Source organism: Dermacentor silvarum, chromosome 3 (assembly GCF_013339745.2).
Source record: "Dermacentor silvarum isolate Dsil-2018 chromosome 3, BIME_Dsil_1.4, whole genome shotgun sequence".
Lineage (NCBI taxonomy): Eukaryota > Metazoa > Arthropoda > Arachnida > Ixodida > Ixodidae > Dermacentor > Dermacentor silvarum.
Window position 1 is genome coordinate 220915017 of NC_051156.1, and position 19925 is coordinate 220934941.

The 19925-nt window shown below is 50.6% G+C and overlaps 1 protein-coding gene across 6 annotated transcripts in view; it reads left to right on the plus strand.

Annotated features, from left to right (window-relative positions):
- LOC119446713 (homeobox protein cut-like) overlaps positions 1 to 16824 on the plus strand; it is a 365290-nt gene extending 348466 nt beyond the window's left edge. For 4 of the 6 annotated variants that reach the window (XM_037711232.2, XM_037711236.2, XM_037711233.2 and 1 more), the window contains 9 exons: positions 340 to 503; positions 1284 to 1841; positions 2553 to 2848; positions 3234 to 3729; positions 4599 to 4903; positions 5535 to 5850; positions 6562 to 7007; positions 8354 to 8534; positions 9404 to 16824. In XM_037711232.2, coding sequence (XP_037567160.1) covers positions 340 to 503; positions 1284 to 1841; positions 2553 to 2848; positions 3234 to 3729; positions 4599 to 4903; positions 5535 to 5850; positions 6562 to 7007; positions 8354 to 8534; positions 9404 to 10629 — 3988 coding nt within the window. In that variant the 3' untranslated portion in view covers positions 10630 to 16824. The remainder of the gene's footprint in view (positions 1 to 339; positions 504 to 1283; positions 1842 to 2552; positions 2849 to 3233; positions 3730 to 4598; positions 4904 to 5534; positions 5851 to 6561; positions 7008 to 8353; positions 8535 to 9403) is intronic. The other 2 variants (XM_037711235.2, XM_049664342.1) reach the window with 2 other exon arrangements.
- Positions 16825 to 19925: the final 3101 nt, after the last annotated feature.

The window sequence follows — 19925 nt, forward strand, 5'->3', positions numbered from 1 at the left end:
TTCTCTTGTTTATGAGACTTTCTGCGTGGCTTCCATGTTGCGGATTTACGTACCAAGTTCCAATTGGTTTTATAGATGGGCCAGGCCTGTTGCCTTCCAGGTTTCCATTTTGTTCCTTTATTTTTACTCTCTCTCCCAGTAACACCGTACTGGCGATTAAGGAACGTGTTTAGACCGAAAGTTCGCTTTACGGCAAAAGCCCGGAGATGTGTAGGCCTAATGGAAGGGTCGCGACTCGACTCATTCGACGCACGTGGATATGTCTCACGTGTGCTAATACAGTAACAATGTAAACATCCGCGAACGATAAACTCACGTGGACGGCCTTTTTGGATGCAGAAACCTCAAGATGATGGAGGACAGTGACAACCCCAGCGACGACCAAGATGAGAAGCCCACACTAGTGTCGACGAACAACAACAATAACAACAACTGCGTCGATCTCGTACTGTACGGCAAGAATCGGACGAGACTTTCGCCTCCTCTCGCAAAGGACGACGCCGGTAAGTGACTGCCTTCGAGGCACAAATATTCCAGGCTCTCTTTCTCTCTTATCTTTCCCTTGCGCGTCGTGGTCAGGAAGTAAAGACACTGGTATTTTATAGCGCTAGACAGCGATTTGTAAGTGTTTGTGAAAACGCGCGCAACTTTGCACACTGCTCTGTCTTCTACGTCAGTCACTTTGGCACCCACCTATGTGGACATCAATTTAGTTAGACCTGCCAATTAGCTAATCTGATTTCTTTCCCACTTTTACATTTTTAGCATTTCCCCATTTTTTCTTCACTACGTTGCTCGTAACGTTACATGTTAACGTTCGACATGACAGGAGTACGCTCTTGGTGAAATTTACACCAGTTATTGAAGCTATCTCATAAATATTCATGCGTTTGTGGAGGGCGGGGAGTACGGAGGGATAGTCGAAACTCTCTGGGAGGTGCCCTTTACCACGCAGTGCGGCAAAACTGATAACGATAATGTATGAGCGAAAGAGAAAGAGGTGTGTGTGTTTATTCTCATTGAACAGTTGACACTGATCGATTGATTGATCGATATTTCGATCAATCAATGATCGATATTTCGATTGTTTGACCGTTCGACCCCGCATTCGCGGAACGATCAATCAATCGAAAAATTGATTTGTTCTGTCTCCTCGTAATTGATCGCATTATTGATTTTGCGTCGATCGATCGATCGCTTGATTTGTGGATCGATTCATTGATCTGCCGGCCCTTCGAACAATCGTCGAACCAATCGATCACTGCTGGCTTCCGGCGGCGCAGGTTCCCCACGTAGTCGGTTGCAGAACGTCGACGCGTTCGGCTCGCTGCTTGGCGAGGAGATCGTCTCGTCCTTCTCGCGGATGCTGAAGAGCGAGCCGCCGCAGCAGCCGATCGTGACGAGCCCGCCGGCGACGCCCAAGTCCGTGGACGGCGACGCCATGTCCACGGGCACCGACACCTCGACGGGCAGCGGCCGCGGCGTGGCGGACGAGGCGGCGGGAGCGACGCCGCCGACTCCGGACCCGCTGATCGGCGCGTCTCTCGAGCGCCTGCAGGACTGCCTGCGCCAGAACATGGAGCGGCACGCGTGCGAGGCACTCAACACGCAGAACGTGGCGCTTGCGGTGCGCGAGTTGCTGAGCGCGCACAACGTGGGCCAGCGTCTGTTCGCGCGCTTCGTGCTCGGCCTGTCGCAGGGCACAGTGAGCGAGCTGCTCTCCAAGCCCAAGCCCTGGGACAAGCTTACCGAGAAGGGCCGCGACTCGTACCGCAAGATGCACGCATGGGCCTCGGACGACTTCTGCGTCTTCATGCTCAAGTCCCTCGTTCCAAAGAAAGGTGAGTCGCGCTGCCTGATTATCCATCGACATCGCCGTCTAAATGTACCAAAGCTGGAAATCATATAACTGACAGGCTTCCTCTCTGCGACTGTTTTGGTGCTGTTTAAGCCGACTGTTAGTCCGTGCAGAGCGACCAGAAAATGTGGGCCGATCCTGGCGGTAGTGCAGAAAGGGTCCAAGAGCAATGGCACATACCCCTGTGAACTAGCGAAGGTGTTTAAGCCTAGCCCAAATACGTGTCCAATACCTTGCGATAGTGAATCGATAGCCAATCAATAGCTTATCGATAATCCAGCAATAATCAATAAATTCCGGGAAATGCTAGGAATGACTTAGTAGTGCTTGGTGCCGATCAGCTCCTCTGTTTCTTTAGCCTTGCGCCACTAGTGCAAGCTACGCAAATTTTTTTGTGAGATGGTATTCTTCATTGGAGCAAGCATAACGTGAAATTGGCTCGTCGCGTTGGGGAATCCCTCTAGTATATATATGCATGCTTGGAGACCATCTGTGTCTTGGCATTTGTTGTGCAAGACTACATGTCATTGTGCATGTCGTCAGCTCAAGTCTACTGCTTCTGTCGGCGTATTGTTTTTAGACACGCGCCCGCTTGCTTCCCCTTCTAGTCTTGCCATGCGTTAGGCGGCCGTTTAAAGCGGTGATGAGAACGGGATCAAGCGTTAAGAGTGTGTTCCTGTGCACGTGATTGTAGGCAAGGAGTCCGGCGGCTCCAGCGCGTCCAGCCGCCAGGAGGACGCGGCCGCGGAGGAGCGCATCGCGCAGATCCTCAGCGAGGCCCAGCAAGCCATGACGATGCCGACGAACAAGGAGCGCAGCCCGGCGCCCCCATCGTCTGGAGCGCAGAACGGCGCGGCCGACGACTCCCACGCCGACAGCGACCAGGACGGCGACGGTGGCGCCAACAACACAAACAGCCAGCACTCTTCAGCGTCACACCGGGATGCCAAGCGGTCCAGCCGGAAGTACGAAAACGACGACATACCACAGGTGCGGCTGCCGAGCGTTGCTTATAGTACCCGTTATATGTAGGACGCTGCTAGCTTACCAGTGTTGGTTTGTGAACCATTGTTTTAATTTGTTGTTTACGGTTAGCCAAAGTTTACCGCTCGCAGGCACTCTGCATATACCACCCCATGTAGTGCCGTCAGAAACTTTGCTTCAAAAGCCCGAGGCATCAGCGTACCAGCGCTTACCCGTAGTCGTAGATGTCAGTGCTCCTGGCGCACGCCGCCATTGACCATTATCTTTCCGCTCCATGGGCGCCAATTTCAATAACAGTGATTCATTTCCGGGCGCCACGAAGTAGATGCACGGAGGGTGGAGCGGAGCGTTGTTCGTGCCGTAGTGCCGACGGTCCATGTGTTCTCCGCAGGAGATGGTGGCGCGCATCTACCAGGAGGAACTGGCCAAGCTGATGGGCCAGCGCGTGGAAGAGAGCTTCCGGCAGCAACAGTACGACCGCACGCACGAGGAGATACGCCAGGCGCTGTCCATCTACCACCACGAGTTGTCGCGGCTCTCGCAGCTCGCGCTCACGCCGGGCCACGAGTTCGCGCGCTTCGGTGCGGCCGCTCTGCCCGGTGCGCTGCTCAACGGGGCCTTCCCGGGTCTGTCGCTGGGACCCGAGCAGAGGGGTGGCCCCGGGGTGGCAGCGGCTGCTTCGGCCGCGGCGGCGGCTGCGGCAGCGGCTAGGGTCGCGGCCGCCGACTCAGTCGAAGCTATGCGAGCGGCGCACGAGCAGCAGCAGCAACAGCAGCAACAGCAGCAGCCTCCGGTGTCGCAGCAGCACCAGAGACGAGGTGGCTCGTCCCTTGCTGCGCAGTTGGCGCCGCGGGACTGGCACAAGCAGCGCGGTGGCAACAAATACAGTAAGCACCATGACCGGGGCGGGACACACTTGCACTCCTATATACGCATTGACTCGAACGCGCTTTTGAATAGTCCGACATACTTGCAGCGCTAGAAAGCGGACATACGGCATGAATAAGACAGGACGGGTACTGAGTCATGCTGCGTGTCCGTGTTATTGTGCTGCAAATATGTCCGGCTATTCAAGCCAGCTAGTCCGGCTTTCTGCCTTATAACTAGCGCTATTTTGATCTCCGTAGCTTCGCTTTAGCGCCGAAAAAGGTAATCATAGGCGCAGAAGGAACACTCATGTTCATGCATCTTCAGACGCGCTTACATATATGAGCGTACGTTCGTCTTTTGAGTGGTGGGAAGAAGCAGTAGGCCGACATCCGAAGCTAACATGCTAGCCTAGCCTATACGGTTCTCTTAATTCAACGCGTAGAAATACGTGATAGGCTCTACTCCTAGCTGACGACGCCTTGTTACCGATTACGGTAATAAGGTTATATGAAGCATATGTACGTCAAGTGTCCTATACTGAAATTGCGATGCATGCCGTTTCCGCGTCATCTCCTGTCTATTCAGACGTAGCATGGTATTTATTGGCAGTATTACAATGTAGCACTATAGTGTACCGGAATAGATAACAGCATACAGTGGAATCTCGTTGCGTTGATACGATCGTCACAGGAACCGGAAAATAAAACGTACCATCCGGAAATCGTATTATCCGAACATAATCCTATATAAGAAAAAGAAATGGTGTATAAGGGGGGAAACGTATTACCCAGGAAAACGTATTATGCAGTATCGTATCAATGAGATTCCACTGTACGAAATAGTGGGGCGAGAAACACTAAGTCGTTTCTCCCCGTGCTGGTAACAGGTAGCGCATTCTCGCTGGTGCGGCCAGGCGTCAAGTTCCCGGGCGCCGGATCGACCCCGAGTCCTCCTGGCACCGCTGGCGTCCTGGGCCTGTCCGACACGCCGCCCGGTGGCGCAGCGCCCGAGGACCTCGGTTCTTCGCCGCTGCAGCGCATGCAGTCCATCACCAACTCGCTGCTGACGCAGACGGCGACGCCGTCCATGCCGACGACAAATCAGCGACAGAACAAGGCCGTACTTCCGCCCATCACGCAGCAACAGTTCGACCAGTACAACAACCTCAACACCGAGGAGATAGTCAAGAAGGTTAGTGGAAGATGGCCGTCTCGTGCTTCTTTGCCCTTCACAATTCTTTTTTTTTTATGTTCACGTTGTTATCGCTTACATATAGTGAAATACAGACGTATGTTTTGTGGAACTGTGAGAATGCGTACCCATATGGAAGACTCGTGCGCCCACACTCTTCGTGCCGGCTAGCCTGCAAAACAATTCAACCTTCCCCATACCGACGGGCTGTAAGCCCTCTTTAGATACGAACCTTGAGTTTAATGAGATATTTTCTCTATAAAGGTATTTTCTCTTAAACGTATAGATATATTTTTTCTATAAATGTATAAAGATATTTTCTCTATATCCGCTTAGCCAGTTTTCAAATTAAGCATCTTATTCGGTGGCTTTCGACTATTAGCATACCATTCGTGCAGAATGTCTTGTGCAGAGCTCTGTGGCTTTCTTCATTCCCAAAGTGTTACTTATCAGCGTCTTCTAAAAGAATCAAAAAGATTTCGCGTGTTGTCGCGTTATGTGAGAGCAAGCAAGCAGCGGTTCTCTAATTTGTGTGTCAGTGTGTGTGCGTGCGTTTAAGCTCACGCTGTTGTATGTGAAAAGAAGCCGGTCGCACTGCGATGACGGCCGTTCTATATTTACCGCGACGCAGGTGAAGGAGCAGCTGAGCCAGTACTCAATCAGCCAGCGTCTGTTCGGCGAGAACGTACTGGGCCTGTCCCAGGGCTCGGTGTCCGACCTGCTGGCGCGGCCCAAGCCGTGGCACATGCTGACGCAGAAAGGCCGCGAGCCCTTCATCCGCATGAAGATCTTCCTCGAGGACGAGAACGCTGTTCACAAACTGGTCGCCTCGCAGTACAAGATCGCCCCCGAGAAACTCATGCGCACCTCTGGATTCACCGCCGCGTCCAGTCCGCTCGGTGGGTCCCTTTCACCGCGGCCGAACGAGCTTCAGCGGGCCTTTAGAGGTAGATCTAGGCTATACACGTCCACCGAGTCTGATTTTGGGGCAAGGATCTCGCGAGCAGATATTTGGAACTTACCTTCGGCCAAACATCCCGGACTTTTCCGCGCTTTATTTTCCACGGCCTTCTTTTGGTTTTTCCCCCAATAAAAACCCGATTAAGCGTGTACGTTTGAATTTATGTGCGGCGATACTTTTTTTTTTTTTTTTTTGCGATCTGTATCCTTAGTTACTATCTTCGGTATCGGGCAATACGACCATCGTAATCCACGTTGTGTGTGCGGAGACGGATACCTAAGGTAGATGCACACCTCAGGGTGAATCTACAAAAGTCCATCTTTCGCAGTTCTTAGACATTGTGAAAACCTCAATGCAGGGAGGTCGCGTCGGCAGCAAGGAAGAGCTGATAACGCTGCAATAGAGGCCAGACTTCTCGTCGAATGTGTTAGGCATGAACTTGCATTGACTGCTAAGTGTTAGAGTGATAAAGTAGTTCAGTTACATGAAATGTACACTTTATCTTTTCTCAAAAACTCCGTCAAGATCCTATGATTGCCCGCTGTCTTAGCAACTCGCGCTCTAGCTTTGTGCTTAGTCGATTGGCCCGCTCTCGTAATTCAAACGCCTGGGAGTTCTTTCCTCGCATTTCTTTACGTCCGAAGTTCAGAGCTTAATTACGACGTGAGTCTTACCGATTTCTCTTGTGTCGACGCAGCCGGTTCGAGCAAGCTTCCCGCGTCCAGCGCAGCGGCGGCCAGGGCTGCCGCGCGCGACCACCTGCCATCACACCGCAACAGCCACTGTGACAACGCGTCTCCGCTGCTCGGCAAGGGGCCCTTCAGTGCCTCACCCGAGTTGCAGGTGGCGCTCATGCAACAGCATCAGCAACAGCAGCAGCAACAACAACAACAACAGCAGCAACAACAACAGCAGCAACAGCAGCAGCAGCATGACTCCCGCGTGGCGATGTACGCTCCGCCATCGAGCCCTACGGCGGCCGCCCGCAAGGGCCACTCTCACCACCCGAGCGGCGGTGGCCGGTCCCTGCCGTACGTGCAGCCCTCGGTGTACGAGATGGCGGCGCTCACCACCGACCTGGACACGCAGACCATCACGGCCAAGATCAAGGAGACGCTTATGGCGCACAACATCGGCCAGAAGGTACGGCGACCTCTCCTCATGTCATCATCGCCTTGCCCGTATGCCTCTTCTGCTTGTGCATGCGTTGATCAGTGTTGCCTGTGATAGTGGCACTTCACTTTTCGCAAATCGGATGATCAAAGTAAGGGAAAATGCAGAATACCCGTTTGAAATTAGGGGACAGGCTAATCAGCCAGATTTAACTGAGACCACATGGCGTTTGTACGTTCGCCTGCGTAAACAGGTGGCTCTACGAGTTTATACGTTAAGTGGCACGCCTTGGGCGCATTCAGCAGCCGCTTACCCATTGATGTGACTAACTTGGATGCTACAGTAAAAGGCAGAAATGAAGAATTTGAAGCTTCCGCATACGGAGCAATAACTGGCGAGATACGACTCTCAACGGCAGGGTGTGACACGTCCGTGCTATGTGTCGGTTCCCCAGTGGAGTCTGCTCCATGCGATCTCGTGATTCGGCGAGCCCTCCGCATTCCATCACATGTAAGGCGCATACGGCTTGAACCTAGGTTGTTATCCGCTTGACTACGGTGATGTGCGGTCACTTTGACGCGCACAGCTGTGGTAGCTATGATGTGAGATCAGAAGAGCAGACGTGTACACGCCTACCAATTTTTCGACCTCAAGAACTCCGTTAAAGCGTGCTTCCCTGCATGATGTATGTTAGTGCGGAGAAGCTTGCCTGCGGAACAGGTTGAAGGTTAAATGAAAACGCGCATTGGTCCTTGCTCGGAAAGAAAGCAGGTGTGCCAGCAGAAAATGAAGCAAGGCGTATAAGAGGTGCATGGAAATAGCGGGGGATTGGAGGTGGGCTGCAGGAGGGTATTAAAATAAATGTGAAAGAGGCACAGAAAACCATATTACGGTAAACAGCGCCAACACGGGACTAAGACCACATAAACGAACATCATGGACGTTGTAGTCTTTGTCCCGTTTTTCTCTGCTTGTCGTACTATGTCGTCATATGAACAAGCCCGGTTAACAAACATTTCGTACAATGGAATAGTGCCGTTAGCTTCCCGTTCGCGGCACCGCCGTCCCCATTCCCGGCGGCCAAGAAGCCGCGCGTGGTCAATCAAATGTTTCGGTTGAAATTGTATTTCTTGAAATAGGAGTTACATTCATGTAATTGCATTACTCGCATTGAAATTGCAGTTGTGCTCTACAATTTAGTCACTTAATATTATTCCTAAACAGTGTTGCAGCAAACTTGTTCAACAGCCAGTATATATACCAAGGCGAATGGTTGCATACTGTAACAGCTTACGATGGCTAAACAACTTTTTTATCTAACGTTGCCCTGCACTTTGTTCGGGTCCCTTAAATATTATTATCGCGCACTCTCGCAGATCTTCGGCGAGGCCGTGCTGGGGCTGTCTCAGGGCTCTGTGAGTGAACTGCTGTCCAAGCCCAAGCCATGGCACATGCTTAGCATTAAGGGCAGGGAGCCTTTCATCCGCATGCAGCTCTGGCTCAACGACCCGCACAACGTCGAGAAGCTGCAAGTCATCAAAAACGAGCGCAGAGAAGGTGAGCTGTCTGCGGTTTTTTTTTTTCTTTTTTTCTTTTTGCCACTAGTGGGAAAATTTGCGCACTCTTTCGCGATCGCATGTACTCGGAAGTGCTAACGGGCAGCATCTTGCTGCTGTATACTCTCACTTTGCTTTTAATGTACAGTTTTAGGCTTCGCGTACGCAAAGTAGCGGGACGCGGACCGCCGGGCTTACAAAAGAACGCAAAAAGCTACACAAAAGGACCCCAAAGGAGTGCAAAATAACGCAAGCCGGGCGTGGAGCTTTGCGTACGCAGAGGACCCTTTGGGCAACCTAACCCGTTTGCGTACGCAATATAAAATTTTCTATTGTTTGGCGCTCATTTTAATTGCAACACATAGCTTAAATCGATGAAAAAGAACGCCGCGTTCTTTAAAGCGATTACGGCGTTAATTGACGTAACGTAAATACCTTCCAGAGACTAGTGCTGTAGGTGTCAAAACTACTAGTCACCTACTAGTGTATGTGTATGTATGCGTAGCTGTGTGTGTCGCTTCCGTGCAGCTTTTCAAAAATTAGATAGGTGTGCTGGCCGCACTGGCCTCAAGACGTGGTTCTCGAATCTGATCTGAATTTCCGGCTGCGTGTCCAGGCCTCGCAGCAGTCAAGGCTTCTCGAATATAGCATGCGTCCCGAAAGCTTTAGACGCCGACAGTGCGTCTGCTTTTTTTTTTTTAACCCATTTAGGTACCTGCCTAATCATGAGAGGCACAAAGTGCATATATATATATCCATGTTGGACCTCACAAGTTCTGTAGCTTCATTGCCTGTGTAAATAGCGATGCGAAACCGGTTTTCGCGTCGTGGAAAACGGCAGGTAGGCAGTGACCCGCGATTCTTGTGCAGCGAACAAGCGGCGACGGACGCACGTGGACCTGGAGGCTGCTCCGCGGCCCATGGAGGCGCAACCGCCTTCGCTTCCGGCCATGGCGGTCGGCGCCGGGAGCTTCCCGTTCGCGGCACCGCCGTCCCCATTCCCGGCGGCCAAGAAGCCGCGCGTGCTCTTCTCGGACGAGCAGAAGGAAGCGCTGCGGCTTGCCTTCTCCATGGACCCGTACCCGAGCACGGCCACCATCGAGTTCCTCGCGGCCGAGCTGGGACTCTCGGTGCGCACCATCACCAACTGGTTTCACAACCACCGCATGCGACTCAAGCAGCACGTCGTCTCTCCGGGGCCCGATGATAACCAGTCGCGAAGCGAGCCACCCCCGCCGACGCTTCTCGGCCCACCGCCCGGTTCGCGCGAGGGCTCCGCGTCTTTCGACCCCGCGCTGTTCCGGTGCCTCCTCGTTCAGCGGCTCGCCGATATGCACGGAAGCGGCGGGGACAAGAGCGGCCCGAGTACTTTCGGTGCGGGCAGCGGCGGCAACCTCACCCTAAACGCCTACAACAGCTACTCTCCGTCGTCGCAGCAGGGCAACGACGAAGGCACGCTGGACCTGAGCATGTCGTCCAGCCAGGCGTCCTCGGGCCGCAAAACGTGGGCTCGAGGCGGCGGAACGCCCACCGAAGACCTGGACGACTCTAACTTGTCCCAGGATGAACCGGCGGCCGCAGGAAGCGACCGCGACTCTCTCAAGGAAGAGAGCATCTCGACGCCCTCGCCAGCGCCGCCGCGGAGCGCTGCCGTCGGCGCTCAGCACAACAGCTACAGCAGTAGACGGCGGAAACCGGCGGCGCCCAAGTGGGTGGATCCGGGCCTGTCGCCGGACTCGGACGACGCTGAGGACGACGACGCAAGTGCGAACGCGGACGATGACTGCGGCGTGGCGGGAGGTGATGCGGAAAGCGCCATCATCAACGGGGTCTGCGTCCGTCAAACGGCCGCCGCCGGTGACTTCGGGCTGCGGCTTCGCGAGACGGTGCGGGTGGACCCCGTAGCGGCCGCCGACGAGGCCCGCAAGAGTGCCGAGAGAGACGAGATGGAAGAGGACGAGGAAGAAGAGGAGGAGACGGCACTCGAGCTGTGCACCACCGCCAAGAAATCGAGCAGCAGCGGCGACGGGATGCGAAAGCTGGAGCAGAGGCTCGACAACCGTGGCGAGGAACGCGGCGACGACTGGGAGTTCTAAAATGGAACACGCCTAGGCACGCAGCTGCCCACATCTGGTACTATAGCCCGTTCGAAGCCTCCACCCGAGCAACGTCGAAACCGAAGTAGTGATCCAACTCGGTTGCCAGCTCCGTGACTTCACACACGGCCCGTCCCTGCCTCCCAATGTCAATATTAGGTTTACTGCCTGAGGTGTGAGACCGGTGCAAGAATCGCTTCCACCAGACGAAACCCTGCGATTCGGTGATTTCAGTGGCCGTCAAAGTTCAGGGGCCACACCTCTTTTTTTTTTTTTTTTTATTATTCTCTAAACAGAACATCGCCTGGAACAAGTTTCGCAGCTGTGAAAGTACTCGTTGAACTATAGCTGGAAGCGGTGGTTGGTTTGGGGCTTCTGCGAGGACACAATACGCGCCCTGTGAACTCATTGTGGGCAACGTGACGCGCCTGCGGGACTGTCGCGCGCCGTTTTCACCCACTCGGAGCCACCGCTTCCTCTTCGAGCCCGGTGCAATGTGGCCTTAGCTCTCACATTCTTCGCTTCTCTTGTTTGTGTTGTTGTCCTTTCAAGCATTGACGTATTCGACTAGACTTTTGCGCCCACGAGCCGAACTCTGAACGACCAGACTATTACGTCACACTGTGCTCCGAGTGCAGCGAACCTGTGTGTATGTCTCCGCGCAGAACTGTGGTCTAGAACCGTTCGTTGTTTTTACGTTTGTACGTTTTTAAGACGCGTTGTGATGTTTCATTTCTCTATGGTTTGTGGTGATTGACACTGTTGCCGCGTCAGCCTTACAAATCTCGTTGACGTGGTTTTAAAGCCGTAGCAAGCTAATCTTCGTGGCATAAGCCCAGCGTTTTCTATTAATATAGAGGCATTTGCGTATGCTGGGGCGCACACGCAAAAGTACCGGCTGCTAGCTCGCCAATTGTATTTTATCGTCGCCGCTCTAAGGAATGCCATTGAGTTTTTGCCTCTCGTGAGCACTTGTTAATTAACTTGGCTGACCAAAGGTCTCATACATCCCACCAACTTGTAGCCGTTTCATCTATGCCAATGCAGCCTGGCGCAAGATAGCAACGCGTCACCACTATTTGTGCAATGGAAACTGCGTAACACTTGGTGCTTTTCATGTAGATACAGAAAGAAGGTATTCAAGCAGCTTTTGTAGCCGAGAATTTTGAGCGTAGCATCTGTATGCCGGCGTGAGCTGACTACTGGAAAGCATTTGTCCCCTGTCAAATTTCCGAGTGGAAAAAAAACGCAAGAAAGATATCCTTAGCCTCTTTCGTGGCGTTATTGGCGCTTAAGCTGCTCCTGCGTTAGATGTTATTCTGCGAAGTCTTGCATTCGTCGCCATTGCCAGTCCTTGCGATTTAGACAGCCATCCGGGGAACGTAGTCCCTCGTTTCTCCGTAAGGAAACCACCGTCGTGACTGGCGAAGGCGAACGGCACGAGTCCATTAACAACGCCGCAGTGAACCTGCAGAGAGCCGGCGGGAGAAAACTCACACGAAGCCAAAGACGCGCACAGAAGCTTCAGCGGCGGCCGCTGTTGTCCTTATTGAAAACGGGAATCGACTATGTCCCTTCTTTGCAGAGATTTCGTAACACAGAGCTGGCGTGTCTTGTACCGGAGCTAGTGGTATTTATGCACACATGTTTTATATATTTCTTTTTTTGGACTCAGTCACGCCTTTGTTACCGCCTAGTCCCCTATTATCTGTGCTATGTCCGCTGTCAGTACGTGCTAGTCCCATTCTTCGCCTAACAAGCAGCCGTTGAATGCCTTCCGTGAAGAAAACAAAAGAAAAACAAGAAAGGGCCTCTTCTCACGTGGTGCGCTGAAAAGTCGCAAACTATCTACAGATGCACTCGTTGCAGTATCCTACTGTTCTGTTTTTAATCGAGTCCGCGTTAATAAGTCATGCTAAGAAAAAACAAATTTGTCGCAACACCAACTAAGTTACAAGAGCATTGGCAATTACCGTATAGTTCAGCTACAGCATGCATGCATGCATGCACGGATTCAAATATGCTGTCTATTCGTATTTCGTCATTACTTACTTAACGTAGCCCTGCACAATTTGATCCGCGATCTTCCCGTAATCGGACTTGAAAAAGGAGCTACATGCATTATTCGGAACACGCGTAGCAATACTGCATGCCCTATCCGTAATTCAAGAGCATCCGCTGCGTGGACAGCGAATAACCAGCGCGAAACAACTAGAGGCGCACGCGTTTGAGGAGCTAACATTCTGCTGCCAGTTGTTAAGGATGTAGGCAAAGACACGAAGCGCGATGTGATGGTACAGGTATTGCTTTTGAGCTCATTTGTGATGGCAATGTGTTTTTTTTTTTTTTTCGATATGTGATAGCAGCTTTGCGTGTGTGAAATGATGCGAAATGCATCATGCCAGCATTGTGTGCGGGCCGGACAAGCCTCGACAAGCTGGAGAATAGCACCCGGTGACACTGTAGATACACGATGCTTGGTGCGCTTGTGTAGCGGCGTTAGGCCTTCTCCCCTCGCGTCTGCTTGCTTGCCCGACTAGCGTCTGGCACCAAAATATAGGACTGGCTTTTTGAAGACAGCTACACTCCGCTTTCTCGCGCGTGTACTGATTTGCTTATACAGCATTGTCGGCATCCGATTCTTTCCGAATTGATCTTTTTCTCCCGAACTTTTTTTTTCTTCTCTGTGCCAGTGAACATAACGAACAATGCGTGTACTTAGACTGTTGTGAGCGTTCAACGTTTCCTCTCTTCCTTTCCAAGAATGTCGACGAGCTCAAAAAGGCCGAAGGTGTCACTAACAGGTCTCTAGAAAGCACGTGAATACGTTATCGTTACTGGTTGGACGCCGATCTGTATTCTGTATAATCGAATCGAACTCCCAAGCAAAAAAGCAAGACGGCTTCATTGTTACATCCCTAGATTAGAAAAACCGCTGTTTCCAATGCAATTGTCCAATCGCCCCTACTGTTTTCTTTCCCTCTCCAAATCGAGCCGGGCTCATTTCTCGCTCGCTGCAGCTGGTTATTGACCCCCTAGGGGTGCACTCGTTTGCTCAGCTTTCCTTCGTGCTCGAAAAGTGCCAACTGGTGTGGTTAAAGATGAAAGAGCAAACCGTGAACTTTATTCGAACCTGCCACACGAATGCTACAAGCAAAAAAGGAGGGGGGCGGGGACCCACGCTTTCTTCGGGTGTACTTATCCTGGAACGAGTGTCATCTTCTTTCTTCTCCAGTAGGCCCATCAGCTGCGCTTAGGACAGCTTTCATACGACGCCCAGTCACTGGCGTGAGAGCGCTGTACGCGTGTATTCTCGGCCGACATTGTTCTCTCTTTGACACACTCGGCAGTGCATTCAATGCACCGTTGAGTTGCACACGGGCGCGAGTGCGCGCGCGGCGCCGGCAGGTGTCCGTTGACTGTCAACCTGATCCGGCGCCGCGCGAGCGTCCTCTCGAGCACACCCCCTTTCCACTTTCCCCTCAAGCTTTGGGAGTCTGACTCCACCTCTGTATAGACCTGCGTGTTGAACACCTGACTCTGTGCGTGTGTGTGTGCGCGCGTGCATTCGCGATGTGGCTGTTGTGCTCTCTTCTGAGTGTTTTGTCTCGGACAATGCGAAGTTGCTTCTGTTTTGTTTTCCCTTGTTCATTTCCACACGTGCAAGGATCGACAAATGTTACATATATAAATATATAATATACATAAGTATAAATATATATATAAACGCATGCGATGACAAGAGGCGTGTGTACATACTATACATAAGTATACCTTCGAGGAAGCTCTGTAGCATACCAAGCTTAGGCTGAAAAGCAGCTGTGAGTGCACTGACACTGGCGCACCTCACTCTACTGATGGTGTGCAGTTTCAGGCTACGGTTCAAAGGGGACTAGCAAGACATTGTCAGAAGCCATAGTTTAAGCACAACGTTCCCCATTCCAACTCCCCCCTTCTAGTTGTCGTTTGCATTTTAAAGAAATTGATTTTCGGACTTTTAATCCGCTTATTGTGGTGCTAAAACAAGAAAATATGGTGATGTCCCCGGGATGCGAGAGCATTTAGAACACGGATTTTTTTTTTTTGATAAGAACGGAACAGTGTTGCTTTTATATTTTTTTTTCGACACCCTGTTCGTATTATTGAGCATTTGTTTTTTCGTCGACATCTCAGAACTGTCACACTCGACATTGTACATAGACGATCCCGGTCCTCGCATGGGTATATAGATCACGCATACATATACTGCGTACACATAGCGTAGGTGTGAGATTTTTTTTCTCCAATCCCACTCAAACCTTTGAGCGCTCTCCTGTTCAGATAACCCCGTATTTGCTACGCCTATTGCGTACGTGTCACTCAAGTTGTCGATAAAAGAAAGAAGAAAAAGACGAATTAACCTTTGGGGACGTTCGTACCCCCTTGCGTAAGCTAGTGAACGCACCCGTCTCATCATCGCATACACATTTATACGGAGGCACGCAGCGCGTTTTTTCCGTTATCTCCACCTGTCACTCATCAATCACGGGAAAGAGCCGATGGTAGCAGCCACGTCTCCTTTTAGTTTATTTTTTCCTTGCAAAGAGGCGAGTAGATGAAATGTCCCCCCCCCCCCCCCCCCGTCACATTCCTTCACCGTTTTCGACAATTTTCTAAGATAAGACATGCGATAAACGTTGCTATTTCTCCCCGAGAAAAACGACAGTTGACGTACATTAATTCGTCCCCGCGTGAAGCTTTCCACCGGTCCGTTGTTACGCATGGCGATTAATTTCATTGGCCGATTTAACGTGTGGCGCTACCGATGCTAAGGTTCATGCTCTCATTAGAATGTCCTTCGTTCGAATGTCTTTGGCCAGTCGGTTGAGTTAGCTTCGTCTGTAGCGTAGTAGCCTTGCGTTAACACGACTTTGCTTAGTTGTCTATTTAGGGCAGCTAAAATGGTGATCGGATAATCAACAACGCCGCTTACTTTCTTTTAGTTCGGGAAGGCAAAAAGAAAAAAAGATGCAATAATCGGAGCGTGCTGTTGAACCTGTTTCTCTCGAAATGCTGACGGAAGTGCGACTTTTTCTTCTCCCTTTAGTTCTCATGCCTGGTCCATTTAAAAAGCCCCTATTTTTCATTCGTATGGAATATGTGATACATCAACTGCCACTTGGGTGTACATTATACATATACATACAAATAAATATATACATATAAATATATAAATATATATAAATATACATACATTATATATCTCATTGCTTGTTGCCTTCCATGAGTGTGTACACAGTCATGCGAAATCCATCGACCGTGTGAATGAACCGAGTGTCGAAATTGAACGATCGCCAGGTCCTGCTCTTGTACTTGCCTGGCCTGGGCCTTCGTATATCGCAGCTGAAAGAAAAGAAAAACCAAATCACCCTCGCGTTTGTGTTATGCTCTTTTTTTTTTTTTTCCCCTATCTCTGCACCGGTGTTTCTTGCCTCACCTATGGTGCGCTTGTGTTGTGTGTATTTTTAAGGTTTGCAAGAGGCGCTGCCTCAAAAAGAAAATGAGGGCAGCGATGCAGTTACATGCCTTCCCCTGTGATGCCACTCTCGTTCATCGTGGTGCGTTGTCTCTCGATACAAACACGGAGATATCTTGCCCGCACCCTCTCCCATCCCTTACGACTTCGTGCAATGTAATTTATAAACCATCATCTTCCCGCGTCAGTCTTTCTTTTTTTTTTTCATTCACCGCTCGCTCACTCGCGTTGTTCAAAGAACCAAAGGACTCCTTGTGTACCGTTTTTCTGTCGAGTGTATTTTATTATTATTTTTCTCACGAGGAGAGAGCGCTTTCTCGCCGTGCAGTTTTCTCTTTTACTCGCTTGCCTCCGTTAGCTGACTTGTTGGGAGGGCGGTGACAGCTTGAAAGTTTTTTTTTTTTTTAATGTGTGTGTGTGTGCGTGTGCATGTGTTTGCTCATGTTATTATTGTCAATTGTCAGTGGCTGATACCCGTTTGGTCCACCTTGACGCTTCAGCTCTCTCCCCGACCCAACCGACATCAGCCCGTATGCACGCACGTCTTTTTTTTTTTTTTTTCGTTTCTAAAAGCAGCAGCGGATGCGAGAGCTGTGTATGTTTGATATTAAGAATCCATATTACTATTTTTATTCTACTTTCAAATAATAATAAAGTTGATCTTTGCCCGTGTCTCTCAGCACCCGAGTCTCTGTCTCCGATGGTTTGTTCTGTTGTCCGTTGCTTCCACTCTCGGAAGCGGCTCGTGAATGACGAGCAAAACTCAACGAGCACGTAATGCCACCACTCCTCTAGACACGTAGCTTCAACCACAGTGGGGGCTAAGTTCCCATAGCGTTCTACTTCTGAATATGCGGTCGCAAGATCAAGGCCCGGCTAGCTGGTCGCGGTGCTATGGACACAATAACTGCGTGTACCCGTAGTAGTGTGTAAAGAAACTCATCAGCAATAATTATCGCGAACAACCTCCGTGCTTGTCAGATTGTGATAATTTCTTCGTCAAATGCACGCGAAACGGAAAAAATGCTCTCATTGGGCCATAGCTGAATCAAGCTCAGTGACATTCATTCATTCATTCATTCATTCATTCATTCATTCATTCATTCATTCATTCATTCATTCATTCATTTCAATCTGCTGTATGAGAAAGCACAAGATGTTGTGGTAGCTCAAGTTACCCCCTACCAAAAAAAAAAAAAGAGTTGGTCTCGTGGTGTAGATAAAATAGCAAGTACGAGTAGTGAGAATTACGAAACGTAACGCATGACGCTTAACGGGTCTACACTTCTTGCAAGGATAGGATCAGTTGTAAGTCCCCTATCGAGATGTTGGTTGCGCTGAACTATACAAAAACCATTTGTGACATATGAACCAGCACCACTGCACTAAGCAACTGCTTCCTTTACACACTCCTCCAGGCTAGCGTCGCAGCCGTTCTTCGTGTTTCCCCGTACGAACCTCGCTTTGTCAGAGGCCCCCACTACTTCTAATCGTCCAGACACCGGCGCCAAACACGGAGAAACGCAAATAATATAGGCCCCCATGCCAGACTAGAGCGTCTGAAATGCAGTAGCGCTATCATAATCGGCTCAACCGCGCCTTTGGTTGCAGTTCCTGCAGAATTGCACCGCATTACAAGGAAGCACATTAAAACCCTTGAGAGCAGACATACCTTTCATTACAGTATCCAGGACTGGCCCAATTTTGATGCATCGTTTCCAGGATTGACCCAGGTTTAATGCATAATTTCCAAGACCAGCCCAGTTTTTATGCATAATTTCCCGAATCGGCCCAGTTTACTACTATAACAGTATCTCCGAGATTGCAGACGTGTATGAAAAACCTCGTAGTTAGTCGACTTTACTCGACGAAACACAGGACGACGGCGACGACACGTCAAACACCAGTGGGGCAGGCAAACATAGCTCCGCTTTAAATATTTCGCAGACTACAGTGATTTCTCGGTCTTTGAATTTATTGACTGCGAGAGCACTGGCCTGTCGCAGCAGACAGCGTGTTCAAGAACTTCTATTCTATGGGCCGTCTTCGGGATCGGCCCATTCTCGCCAGTCCAGTCCTTGCGGCAGCTAGCGTGGAAAGGCCGTCATGCTGCGTCACTTAGGAAACTAGATATCAGTCAGCTATCCAATTGAACAATACAAGATGTCGGCATGCAAATGATGATGACGACACGTTTATTAAAGGATGACGGCGCTTTGACCTGTTGTTGGCAGGGTGTAAGGGAGCGCTGTTAATGTCGTTGAATAGAGAGTGTGCTCCCAAGAATATTATCGACCGAGAACAATTAGAACATTTTCGTACAACAAAAAGAAATTCTGGCGGCACCTACCTCCTGACGAATGCCGACGTCACCATATTGCCACCCACAAAATGAGTCACGTATGAGGCGTGTACTGCAGCCGGGCTCCTCTGTCTGGACACGCTGCGCCATCTGGCGACGCCGCTGCGAAGTCCGCGCGTGGCATCCGAGATGCGTGTCGCGCCAGTGCGAGCGAACGCTGAGAATTGTTCCGTCGCTGCACGCAGCATCCCTCGCATGGCGCAACCAGCTAAATCCGTGCTATAAGGACCTGTGCGACGCGGGGTCAATTCCTCGCAGCACGGGATGAATTTTGCAGGATTTTAATGCGATTAGCATTCTTCGACTGCCTTCACGCAGTTCTTACTCTGCGACCGTCTGGGTAAGTAAACCGTTTTCCACGACCTCCTAAATGAAATGAAAACCTTGTGCTTGGTGAAATCGAACCCTCGTCTCACTGGTTCCTCAAGCGCAGCAGCCCGACGCTTTAGTGGGCTGTGCTACTAACCGCTGGGTAGGTGCCGCTCTTCGATGAACCTCTTTAACGGCATGTGCCAGCGGGCCAACGAGTGAACAATTCTCAGCGTTTGTGTCGCTACGTTGCTTGGGTGGTGACAGCCTTTGTAAGGGTACTTGCCGCCGCCAGCTAAATTGGCGGGTTAAATGAGGGGACCAAAACTTGGAGTACGCTTAAGCGTCGCCCTCAAGAGTAGAACGCGATAGCGTTATCGGGACCCGTTCGCATCGCATCGTTCGCATACGGCAAGTAGGCTTCATTCACTGCAACACTGAACGTGGGAAAGCCAGCTTACAAAGACCAAGCTTACACCGATCCCCTTAAAGTCGGCTTCACTTTTAAACTGAAATGCATTGCTGGGAAGATGTTTTTCCAGGGGCAATATAAGTGGTCTTTTAATAAAATGTGAAGGCCTTATTATTTTATTAATTGTTTGCTATTGCCCCGACGCGCGCAGGTCTGGTAGAAATGTTTTGAGTTTCCTCGTAGCAGAATTATGTTTTCTCGTGCATTCAAATTACAATCCGACGCAGATTGGTAAACAATCCGACGGCGAATTCGACGCCGAATGGTAAAGTCGTACTTCATCATTTTTTTGACGGATTTCACTGTGAGAAATTCTATTTTTGTTCATCAAAACCTTGCACCACGTGGAGGGCCTGCGCAGTCGATGTGGTTGGATGATATTCTCCGCCACCCGCGATCACACGCTGGTTGCCGACGCCGGATTTTCTGCGACACGGGCCCTGAACGCTATCGCGTTAAAATGGCGAAAGACCAGCCGACAGACCACGTTTCCCTCAACCATTGGTGATGTGAAACTAATTAACTTCTTTTAATAAATTTTGGCCTCAGCAGCCAGAGACACATAGCCTGTCTGAGCGCAATACACGGCACGTCTACGTTTTAGTTAAACAGGCTAGTAAGCACAGTCTTTATTACAG